The 12,276-nt window shown below is 40.4% G+C and overlaps 1 protein-coding gene across 2 annotated transcripts in view; it reads left to right on the top strand.

The window, feature by feature from the left end:
• Positions 1-12,276, top strand: part of KIAA1549 (KIAA1549 ortholog) — a 152,864-nt gene that overhangs the window by 82,109 nt on the left and 58,479 nt on the right. For both annotated transcript variants that reach the window (XM_061638825.1, XM_061638826.1), the window contains exons 7-9: positions 1,572-1,631; positions 2,702-2,847; positions 7,778-7,955. In XM_061638825.1, coding sequence (XP_061494809.1) covers positions 1,572-1,631; positions 2,702-2,847; positions 7,778-7,955 — 384 coding nt within the window. The remainder of the gene's footprint in view (positions 1-1,571; positions 1,632-2,701; positions 2,848-7,777; positions 7,956-12,276) is intronic.

Here is a 12,276-nt window from a genome sequence, read left to right as displayed (position 1 = left end):
TCCCAGGATTCTTTTGGGAAAACCATTTGCTTTAAATATATGATATTTACACAGCCACTCCCCCCCCACGTCTCTGATAGCTCCATGTAGCAGGGCTTCCTCCTGTTGGAGGAGACTCTTGGGGAAGTTTGAAAAAACAGTGACAAGACTCCCTTCCCTCTCTTACCAACAAGAACATAGGAATCTGCCTTATACTGAGTGAGACCATTGTATTGTCTACATTGATTGGCAGCAGCTCTCCAAAGTTTCAGGCAGGAGTCTCTCCAAGTCCTACCTGGAGATGCCAGGGATTGAATTTGGGATAGATGCCCTACCACTGAGCTACGACCCCTCCCTCAACAGATCCCAAGGTGCTTTAAGCTGAAGTTGATGGTCAGGTGGAGAAAGCTGGGAGAGCAAATGGTCTTAATTTATAGACAGACTGGCCTGCACATACCCTCCACTTCCTCTCGGAGCACTAAGTAGCCCCAAATATTTATTTTTATTATTACATGTCTTGCACAAATCTACTCATGTGTGGAGCAAATGGAAGTAGAGGTGTGGCAATAGAGGCGACTCTTTAGAACGTCACCTCACACGTGACAAATCACCCTCCAGAACATTACACCAAGGAGCTTCCACACCAGCAGTGACTGCAGATGTATAAAAAGTTATTTTTACTTAATCAGATTTTCCCACAGTATGGGAACTCTGGATTACATGACAGAAAGGTAAGGACTGGTATTTTGAGTGACTTCGATGTTGTGTAGATGCCGTGGAAAAACATCCGAGCATGAGCAGGATCAAGTCCACAATAAGGCTGCAATCCAGTGCATGTCTACTCAGACGTAAGCTCCATTGTGTTCAATAGGACTTACTCCCAGGTAAGTGTGTGTTGGATTGCAGCCTAAACTGCCATGCGGAAGCAAAACTCAAGGATTCAGCCTTCTGGGTGCTATTAACGTTTTTTTAAAACGACAGCAGGAGCGCCAGTCACAGAGCTCCCATGATCTAGTTTGCCTATACAGGCTCCAAGATTTTACAGTTTTCAAGTTGTTGGGGCCCAGTTTTGGGGAATAGAGTAGTGAGGTTTAATTTGGGAAGAAAGAGAATAAAAAGTAAATTATTTCATTGCAGAAATTTACATTTAGAAGCAGAAGCTATTATCATTGTATGTGAAGGGTAAAACAAGATATGTTCTTGTTGTTTTTCTATTGCCTTGAGATACCTGATTCCCGAAGGTGGTACATTAGGGCAGCCGCTGAGTATATGTAGGCAGGAGTCTTAGACACTGCAAACAAAATAACAAGCTTTCTAATTTTGTACTTTACCTTTCTTCCCCTCCTCCAATCTGTCCCAATATACAAGCATATAATTGCTCAGTGAGAATTTAATTAATTTAGTTTAATGGTCAGAATGTGGAGTTGGCACTGATTATTATCTTGGTCAGTTGACTTTCCCCAGGACCTTGGCCAATTTATTTTACAGTCTCAGTATGAATTATAAAATAGCCTCTTGTTTCCAGGCTGTTAGATTTCTGGGTCTTTTAAATACATGTTTTCCTCCATCCCTTTCCCTGTTTTCCCCCCCAGCTGTTTATTACCCTCAACTGAACACAACTCACTTGATGAAATCTTCCTGGGTAAGAACAGGTATGTGCAACTGTAAGACTGAATGGCTTCATGATAACCTCTTAGCTGGATACTGTAAAGAACCCATCATTACAGTTTCTTTACATTTTAAAAATGGTGGCTGCGTTGTTGAGTAGCAATGAGCGAACTAACTCCCCTCCCTGCTTATCCTAGAATTAAGTTAAAAATTAACCCAGTTCTCTCCCCCTGAAAAAAATTTGAAAGAACTTGTTTCATTTTCTGAGCCACTCCAAGGATTAGAAAATTAATCGTACTTTCCATCATCTTCCCCACTGTCTGAAAACACTCGTCACCTGACCAGTGGTGGTAGCGTGAGCTAGGAGGAATGGCACAACGGCTCTTGGATTTTGTGGTCTTCCTAAGGGCCAAGTTTGAGGGTGCCCTGGGCAAAGTGTCTTCAAAAGACACCCCCCATGGGCCTGCCCATGGGGAGCTAACCAGGGGATGGGGCAGAGGCAGTTCAGGTGGTTTCTGTGGTCCTAGGTGTGATGGGGCATCTGAGAGCTATCCAGGAATTAAGGCCATTGATGGGGCAGAGATGTCTGGCTCCCCAGGGTCACTGGCAATGCAGAAATCTGCTAGGGGGAAGTCTGCTCCCTCTACTAATCCTCTGAAGACACCCCGGTTTCCAGGATGGACAGGCCTTGATATATGAATATAATTTTACATTCTTTTTATATACTGTATTTAGTTTGCATGTAAACATTATCTTGATAGCTGTGACACGTGTGAGGTCATGTTATTTTCAAAGAAAGACAAAGACAGGGTTGTTGCTAAGGACTGGCTCTTCTTTCTGAGAAAAAGAGGGAAGAGCGAATGCAGTAATGAAAAAGAACTTTTGATAACCAGGATTTAGACTTAAATGTGTGTAGTACACACTGAAATATTAGTTAGCAATGCTATATCCTCTAAAGCCCCCAGTGTCCCCAAGGTATCGAATCCTGACATCACTACCTTGGATGGTGTTCTGTTCACTGGAAATTGCCAGATTGCCTGTGATTTGAAGCTGCATATTCAAGGTCATTATTCCTGTATATTTATTTTCTATCTGAATGTTTATTTCAATGTAGTTGTCCTGGGTGTCATCAACCAGAAAATTCAAGAAGAGATTTTCCAGGCTGAGATGGAGCGGAAGCTAGCCCAGTTATTAAATGAGGCCTTGGGCAGAGGGCGGATATGGAAAAGGGCAACTTTTGCTGGGAGCAATGTGGTGCAGGTATTAAAGGGAATTCAAGTGGAAGCCTATGCATTCATACGAAGGCTGTTGGATCTGTGATCACCCCACCCCCCAATGTTTTTGCATTACATTTTATTGGCACTGCTATCTTTTAATTTGCTAGGGCTAAAGCCAAGTTTTGTTTCTAACTGTGGCTTACATAAACAGAATGTTAATTAATTGGACTGCTCAGGGGGTTTACCTACACTTCTTCTTTTGTTATTCCTTCAAATAGATGACATTTTTGCTTGTTTTCTTCTCCTTCCTCTCCTGTGCTCCATCAATCCCCCAACTCCTCCTCATTCTCCAAACACAGAAGATGTCAGGGTTTTTTTTTCTTAACACATGGCAAGCTGAAGCCAGATGCATTTGAAAATATTGCCTTGTTAATGTTTCCATGAACGCTGAAACAGATGGTCACAAATACTATATAACTTAACAGAAGACTTTAGAGACGTGCCAAATTTATCCTTCAGAAATTTAAGCTGCTTTCCCCTCCCCCTCCCTTTTTTGACATTCTATGTAATTTGGCTGCAAGTTATTATATGTAACATATAAGAAGGGCAAGTTGTTGGTGGCCTTTTTTTAATGGATGATGAAACAGAGGCACAGAAATGCTCAGGGTTAATAAAAGTTCCCTAAATGTCAGTTTCAGTTTTGTAGTTCTCTGTAACCCTCTGCCCCCCAAATTTTGCTAAGCGTACTGCCTATACACTGGGCCTATCACCTTCAGATAGGTTTTCTTGCTAGTGCTTGAAATTTGTGCTCCAGGGCTTACACGCTTACATGACAGGGCCATCAGTGTACATGATGCCTTACAGTGTTATGTTGGCAAGAATAGACCCTGGCCCTACGAGTTTACAATCCAAAACAGACAATAGGTAGGAGAGAAAGACAGAGAGAGAAAGAAAGAGAGAGGTAGGTAAGTAGGGATGAGTTTGTGGGCAAATGCAGTCGACATATTTTTAAAGCTTGTGTTGCATGCCCCTCCACATGTGCACATGACCTGAATACAAATCACATTTCAAACATGGGAAAATTTTGTTTGGAGGAGAGCAGCAGAGCTAGGCAGTAGAAGGTAAACATTTTAAGAGCCCCTAGCTGTGCCTACACAACCATGAGGATGACCAGTAGTGGACTCCTTAGATTGCAATTTTGGACCCCCATACCATCCTGCATGTACCTATCCTTGTACAAGGCTGAATTTTTTTTAAAATGCTGAATTACTGGTTGGTTTTGAAAAGTGTTTCCACACTGATGGGACTGATGAGTTTTAAATCTCTTCTGACTTTTAATAATGATTAATTTATTGCTGCTTCTATTGATTTGCTATTCTTAGTTGTGGTTTTAGATTTGATTTTATGTTCTCTCATCCATAGACTTTAGATTAAAATTTTGTATGAGGCACCTTGAGTATTTTATATAATGGTTATGATAAATAGATGGCTGCTGTTCTAATCCCAATATATCCATTTTGTAATTTATTCTTCTGTTGCTGTATTGTGTGTTATTTAATGTTTACTGGTTTGGATATAATGTGGAACCATAGTTTAGTGTTGTAGACACTCAATAGGAAGCTTTCCAGGGTGAGATGGAGTGGAAACTAGCCCAGTTATTAAATGCTTTGGGCAGAGGGTGGATATGGAGAAGGGCAACTTTTGCTGGGAACAACATTATGCAGGTATTAAAGGGAATTCAGGTGGAAGCCTAAATTGGAAAGCTTGTTATATAAACACGCCTGGAACTGAGTGCTTCCCTTCCCCTCCTCTAGCATTACTGTGAGGAAAATATTGGATGCATCTTCTTCCTGGTTTAAATTTACCACATTTTGTCATTATGCCTGAACCAGGGACTGCTGGTTAAATTATAATTTATTGTTATAAACCAGGATCAGAAACCACCATTTGATCTTGGCTTGTTTCAATAAACCATGGTTTAAACTAACCATAGTTTGGCCTTGTTCAGATGTAATAACAGTGCAGTTTGTTTAATTTGTTTTGGCCATGTGCTGGGGTATTATGAAAATTAAACAAACGGGAGGCTGATTTACAGCACACATTTAAGTGAGACAGTGTACTTATACATTGGATTGAACTGAAGACATCCATTATTGCAGCATGTGAACAAGCTATTGGATACCAAACTAAGAAACATCAGGATTGGTTTGATGAGAATGATAGTGAGAATTAACATATCGACAAGAAAAGGAAAGCCTTCCAGATATGGCAGAAAGACATTAACTGTGCTGCTAAGAAAAAAAAACTATGCCAGTGCAAAGGCTGAGGTCCAAAGAAGAACTAGAAAATTTAACGCCTGGTGGATAAAGAAAGCTCAAGAAATCCAGCACTTTGCACATGCTCACGATGCACAGGGCTTTTTTAATGCCACAAGGGCCATCTATGGACCAACAAATTATGGTACAAATCCCTTACATTCAATGGATGGTACCAAACTTCTTAAGGATAAAGAGTCTATTGCACTGCGCAGGAAAGAGCATTACCACGACCTCCTTAATTGTAACTCTGTTGTGGCTGGTGAGGTCTTCTCACAAATTCCACAACAACAAACTAGAGACGAACTTGCAGTATCCCCTAATTTGGATGAAGTCAGTAAAGCCATCAATCAAATGAAGAACAACAAAGCTAGTGGACCTGATGGGATTCCTGCTGAAGTCTTTAAAGAAGGTGGGCCTGAACTTACACAACAACTTCATAAGCTCATCGAAAAAATCTGGATGGATCCTGGAAGACTTTAGGAATGCCATAATTATCACCCTTTTAAAGAAGGGTGGTAGAACAAATTGTGGGAACTATCGAGGTATCTCTGTTCTTGCTACTGCAGGTAAAATCCTTGCAAATTGTCTCCTACCGAACTCAGAGGATGTCCCCCTTGAATCTCAAAATGGTTTCCGCCCTTTCAGGGGGACAGTGGATATGATCTTCACTGCACAACAGCTTCACGAAAAATGCCGGGAGCTATATGGCGTTTATTGATCTGACTAAGGCCTTTGATACAGTGAATCGAACCACTCTCTGGACCTTCCTTCTGAAAACTGGATGCCCTGATAAATTTGTGAATATTTTGCGACTCCTTCATGACAACATGACAGTGACAATTTTGGGTAACTATGGCTTTCAGAGTGATCCATTCAGAGTTGGATCAGGCGTAAAACAGGGATGTGCTCCTAATTTGCTATCTTCATTGCTATGATTCTACACCTTATTGAGGGGAACTTCCTACTGGTGTGGAAATCCTATATCGAACAGATGGAAAGCTTTTTAATCTCAGTAGGCTGAAAGCAAAAAGTAAGGTAATGTCAACCTCTGTCGTAGAACTTCAATATGCCTATGATAATGTAGTCTCCACACGTTCAGAGAAAGATCTTCAAACTATCCTAAATGTCTTTGCAGAAGCATATGGAAAGCTCTCACTTAATATTAAAAAAACCCAAAGTACTTCATCAACAGGTGCGAACTAGTCCCTCTGTAGCACCATCAATCCAGCTTAATGGTGTGATGCTGGAGAACATTGATCACTTCCCCTATCTTGACAGCCTTCTTTCTGCAAAAGCTGACATCAGTGCTGTAAGTTAACATCGTCGGAGCTCTGCAAGTGCTGCATTCTCCTGAATGAAGCGTAGAGTGTTCGAGGATCGGGATATTCGCAGGGAAACCAAAATGCTTATTTACAATGCCATTGTACTACCGACCTTACTGTACGCCTGTGAAACATGGACCATTTATAAACGCCACTCCTGACTTCTTGAAAGATTCCACCAATGCTGCCTCTGGAAAATTCTGCAAATTACTTGGGAAGACAGATGGATGAATGTTAGCGTTTTGGAAGAAGCAAAGACTACCCATGTTGGAACAGTGATCCTTCGACATCAACTTTGCTGGATTGGCCATGTTGTTCGAATGCCTGATCACCGTCTTCCAAAGCAGCTACAACCTATGTAAGGATGGAAAACGGAGTATTGGTGGACAGCAAAAGAAGTTTAAAGATGTTCTTAAAGCAAATCTAAAAATATGTAACATGAGCATCGAGAACTGGGAAGTCTTGGCCCATGAACGTCCCAAATGGAGGTCGGCTATTATCAAAGGTGCTATGGTCTTCGAAGAAGCACAAATACAGGGCGAATGGGACAAACAAGCTAAGCGGAAGGCACGTCAAACAAATCCTCATCGCGACCATCTTCCATCTGGAAACCTAAGTCCTCACTGTGGGAGGCTGTGTGGATCCAGAATTGGCCTCCACAGTCACTTACAGACCCACTGTTAAAGACCTTATCTTGGAAGAAAATCTTACTTGGCCACGAGTGATCGCCCATGAAAATGGGTAATGAAAAAGTGGCTTAAAATTTACTAGATTTAATTTTCCAAAAGCAGAAGGAATTGAAAGTCTCATCCATAATTTTAGATGGGCATTGATTAAGAAATATCTTGAAAGTTGATGTTCTTTGCCCACAGTCAGTGGATTAATCATGACATTAAAACTGCATCAAAAGAGTCTCCCCTAATAAATGCAGCCAGGTAGAAAGCTTGAATTATTAACAGTATATAATAGAAGTTAATATGTTTTTAAGTTAAAAGTTACTTTATAAGAGATACATATGGTCTGGCTGGAAATAGGTGCTACAACATTCCAGGCCCATTTATATTTGAAACAATGGCTCACAATCAGAAATGCATGATACAGAAGGAGCAAGGAGGGGAGAATAAGCAAATCAGGTATTGCCTCTTTCATGCTGTTATAAATGTACTCATAGAGATGTGAAGGCTCAAAAAAAGTCAGGAAAAAAATATTCCTTTTTCCCCGGGCCTTCACATTTCCATTCATGCAGAAAAATCAATTGTGTGGTGATGGGGATCTACAAGTATACATAAGACTTTTAAGTTGATGTTCAATAAGCGTTGATGCACCTTTTCAGATTGTGAATGTGTCACGCATTGAGGAAGTCGACAGCCCAGTTATGCTGGTTTATTTTGTGGAGGATCAAGATGGGGAAAGGCTTGGTGCTGTGAAGACATCTGATCTGATTAACAGAGTGGATATCCAGAGGGCTGCCATCATTCTTGGATACCGCATTCAAGGCCCAGTGGCTCAGCGTGAGTCTTCCTAAGAAATACAGTGATCACCATTTTTAAAAGAGCATGAGGTGGGGACAGGCAACCATTTCCCTAGTGGTCTCCTAAGCACATTGGAGAGCCATATGTCAGTTTCATGGTGTGGAGAATTTGAACACTCCTCTTGTTGGAATATGTTAAGGTATAATATTCTCCTCATCATACACACACTGATATATGACCAGCTCTTTTGTGATTGATTGTTCCCTTACTGGCTGCATGTGAATGTCATTCTAAAACATAGATTGTCATGACAGAACAAACCTAGGCAAGTGTTGTACAGTTCTCCCTACCCCACCTGATGCATCCATCAGGAAGAGTTTAGAAGTTTTCACTTCTGGTTTAGATTAACTATAGCTTGCTCTGTCATCTCAATCCGACAAACTGGCCCTAATTTTTAACTATGGTTTGTTTGAAACAAGCCAATTTTAACCCATGGGTTTAACCAACCATAGTTAACATTAAACATAGTTTAATCGTTCAGGTGGCACATCAAATAGTGGTTTATCAGAAACTGAAGCAAAAACTTCCAATCTCTTCCTTGTGGCCATTCCAGAGAGGGAAGAGGGGACTACACAAGCCTCAGACTTGCTGTGGCCCATTTTTGCCACACTAAACTATGGCTTATTGTGTGACATCTGAACACAGTCATTACTTATTAAATGGTTGTCTTCATTCACACATTTTACTACTTAATTTGGGTTTGCATTTCAAGACTGGCATTAAGGTAATGTAGAGCAAGATATCCTACTGGTTGTATGTCAAGTGTGTTGTGGAGGGAAGACGTCAGGGGAACACAGAAATCAGATTTAAATACCATTTGAAGAAATTATAAAAGACATTGTGACTCCAGGCAAAAAGTAGTTTGGGTACCATATATCATATTTTGTCCTTGATTTAAATGACATTTTCTTTGTCAGTCCATTATTCATAGGATTGTAGCTTTCGTATACTTCTATAATGTATCAGCTATGTGTCAGAATTAATTAGTGATTTCAGTTAATATCACAGAGAGGAGGGGAAAACGTGTACAAGCTGAGCTGTCCTCAAATTAAAAATTATTTTAAACAGCAGGAATAATAATAATAATAATAATAATAATAATAATAATAATAATAATAATAAAATTTTATTTAGCAGACGCCCATCTGTCCAACTGAACGGACACTCTGGGCGACGTACAATATAAAATACAATATAAAATACAATCTCCTTATATACATAATCATCACATTATTAATGTCATAACATCTCATCTAAAGACCATCGTACACTGATACAGTGTAAAACCTAACCCACCCCAGAGATCCCATAGGTCTGCCTGAAGAGCCAGGTCTTCAAGGCTCGGCGAAAAGTCATTGAAACTACATTGGAGGATTCAGAATTGCTAAGGCTCGGGATGCTTAATCATGTGTGGAGTTTGGTTGTATAACATCTTGACAGAAAATGCGTTTCCCTTTTCTTTAAGTTTTTGTCATGTCCTGCTTTTCTTTCAAGAAAGTTCCTTTCAGAAGGTAACTATATGGTTTTTTCCCCCTGCAGGGCAAACAGCTTCAGGGAAAATATTATTTTTATTTTATTTACTGATTGCAGTTGTATTCTGCTCTACCTCCAAGGATCTCGTAGCAGAGTACACAGTTTTCCCTTCCTCTCATTTTATCACCACAACAACCCTGTAAATTAGAAATAGAGACTTGACCCATCGTCATAGGGAGCTTCATAGCTGAACCTGAGTCTCCCATGTCCTAGTCAGACACTCTCTAACAACTCCACTCCACTACCTTACGCTAGCTTTGAACTAAAAAATACAATGCAGTGCCATGCGAGGCAGCAAGAAGGAAAAGGAAGACGTGGGCCACCAATAAGACAGTGCTCTGCATTGCCAGATTTGTTAGTTCTGTTCATCAGTGAGCAATTGTTTTGAGCAACTGGCAACAGGGCAACTACAATGACACAAATGTTTGAAATGTGATATTGGAGGGGGAATATTGTGTTTGTGTCTCTGACAAGAAACGCCAGCATATTGGACAGTGAAAAAAGCAGATAAGAGAAAAGTCAACTCATTTGAAATGTGGTGTTGTAGGAGAGCTTTGCAGATAACATGGACTGTGAAAAAGACAAATAATTGGGTGTTAGAACAAATTAAATCAGAACTATCACTAGAAGCTAAAATGATGAAACTGAGGTTATCATACTTTGAACACATAATGTGAAGACAGGATTCACTAGAAAAGACTATAATGCTGGGAAAAACAGCAGGGAGTAGAAAAAGAGGAAGGCCAAGCAAGAGATGGATTGATTCCATAAAGGAAGCCACAAACCTGAACTTAGAAGATCTGAGCAGGGTGATTCATGACAGATGCTCTTGGAGGTCGCTGATTCATAGGGTCGCCATAAGTCGTGGTCGACTTGGAGGCACATAACAACAAGAACAAACAACTGACTTTATTTCTCTTTATAAGGCAGTAAAAGATTTTCTGTTTCAATGGAGCAAAGTTGTTGTTTATAAATACATATAAATACAACAGTTTTATTTTATTAAACTGTTAGGGATTAGACTTGCATGGTTTTTAGTTCTTTCACATCTTACATTTGTAAGAGTAGCTACAAGAAGGAGAAGTTATGCTTTAAGCTTGGTATGGTCTGCCTGTTTATTACTATAGTTATCTTATTAACAGAGTTCTAGAACGTGTCATTGTTATATTAACTTACAGAACAAGATTGACTTAATTTTATCAAATTTATGTAATCATACTGTTTGTTATTCAAATTAAAATCACTTTGAAGAGATTCTTAAAGAAGAACAGAGATAATCAAGAAAGTATGTCAATGTGCAGCTTGCACGCCTGTTTCTCTTGGCTAGTTGCACTGGGCATGTTTAGCCTGGAGAAGAGAAGACTGAGGGAAGATATGATAGCACTCTTCAAGTACATGAAAGGTTGTCACACAGAGGAGGGCTGGGATCTCTTCTCAATCATCCCAGAGTGCAGGACACGGAATAATGGGCTCAAGTTGCAGGAAGCCAGATTTCGACTGGACATCAGGAAAAACTTCCTAACTGTTAGAGCCATACGCCAATGGAACCAGTTACCTAGAGAAGTAGTGGGCTCTCTGACATTGGAGGCATTCAAGAGGCAGCTGGACAGCCATCTGTCGGGAATGCTTTGATTTGGATTCCTGCATTGAGCAGGGGTTTGGACTTGATGGCCTTATAGGCCCTTTCCAACTCTACTATTCTATGATTCTATAAATCCTCTAGCAGTGGCCGTTGATGCCTATTAAAACTCTCTGCACCCTAAAAGGTCTTACTGCTGTTCCAGCATTTTCTCTTGCCACACTGCTGCAGGGAAGAGAATCTGCACTTGTCAGATGTCTTGCAACAGTTCAGAGGGCAAGAGCCAGGAATCAAAGTTAGAGATATCAGTCCTGTAAACTTACCACTGTAGTGATAGCACAGACACTGAACAGGGTACATCTGTACTGGACCCAGGGCCAGGGTGTAGTGGGGGAGACTCTGAGACACTGAGCTTTCATTATTAAAAAAGGAGGAGGACTCCCTGGTTCATTTTGAAGCACTTTTTTTTTCATTTTCCCTGGTGGAAAAAGTGATTGTTGCCCATATAAACTAATTGAGAAATCCAGTATTTCCTTGCAGATGAAATAAGCTTAGTGACCATATAGCCATTATGTGAGAACAGGATCTGAGTCTCCACTACTTTTCTTATAAACATAGTAGAAGTTATGTAAGAGAAAAATCCACTCATTTGAAATTTGGTGTTGGAGGAGAGCTTTGCAGATACCATGGACCGCGAAAAAGACAAATAATTGGGTGTTATAACAAATTAAACCAGAACTATCATTACAAGCTAAAATGATGAAACTGAGGTTATCATACTTTGGACGCATAATGAGAAGACACGATTCACTAGAAAAGTCAATAATGCTCGGAAAAACAGAAGGGAGTAGAAAAAGAGGAAGGCCAAACAAGAGATGGCTTGATTCCATCAAGGAAGCCACAGACCTGAACTTACAAGATCTGAGCGGAGTGGTTCATGACAGATGCTATTGGAGGTCACTGGTTCATAGGGTTGCCAAAAGCCGAAATTGACTAGAAGGCACATAACAACAAGAACAACAGAAGCAAGGTCATTGAGCGAGTGATGGCTAATCAGTTGTCGACACACTTGGATGAAACGGATTATTTGGATCCATACCAATCGGGTTTCAGGACTGGACATGGAACTGAAACAGCCTTGGTCGCTCTGGTTGATGATATGAGGAGGGCATTAGATAGGGGAGAATT

This window comes from Rhineura floridana, chromosome 8 (assembly GCF_030035675.1).
Source record: "Rhineura floridana isolate rRhiFlo1 chromosome 8, rRhiFlo1.hap2, whole genome shotgun sequence".
Classification (NCBI taxonomy): domain Eukaryota; kingdom Metazoa; phylum Chordata; class Lepidosauria; order Squamata; family Rhineuridae; genus Rhineura; species Rhineura floridana.
Note: the sequence above shows the minus strand (reverse complement) of the source record. Positions and strands in the feature narration are given on the sequence as shown.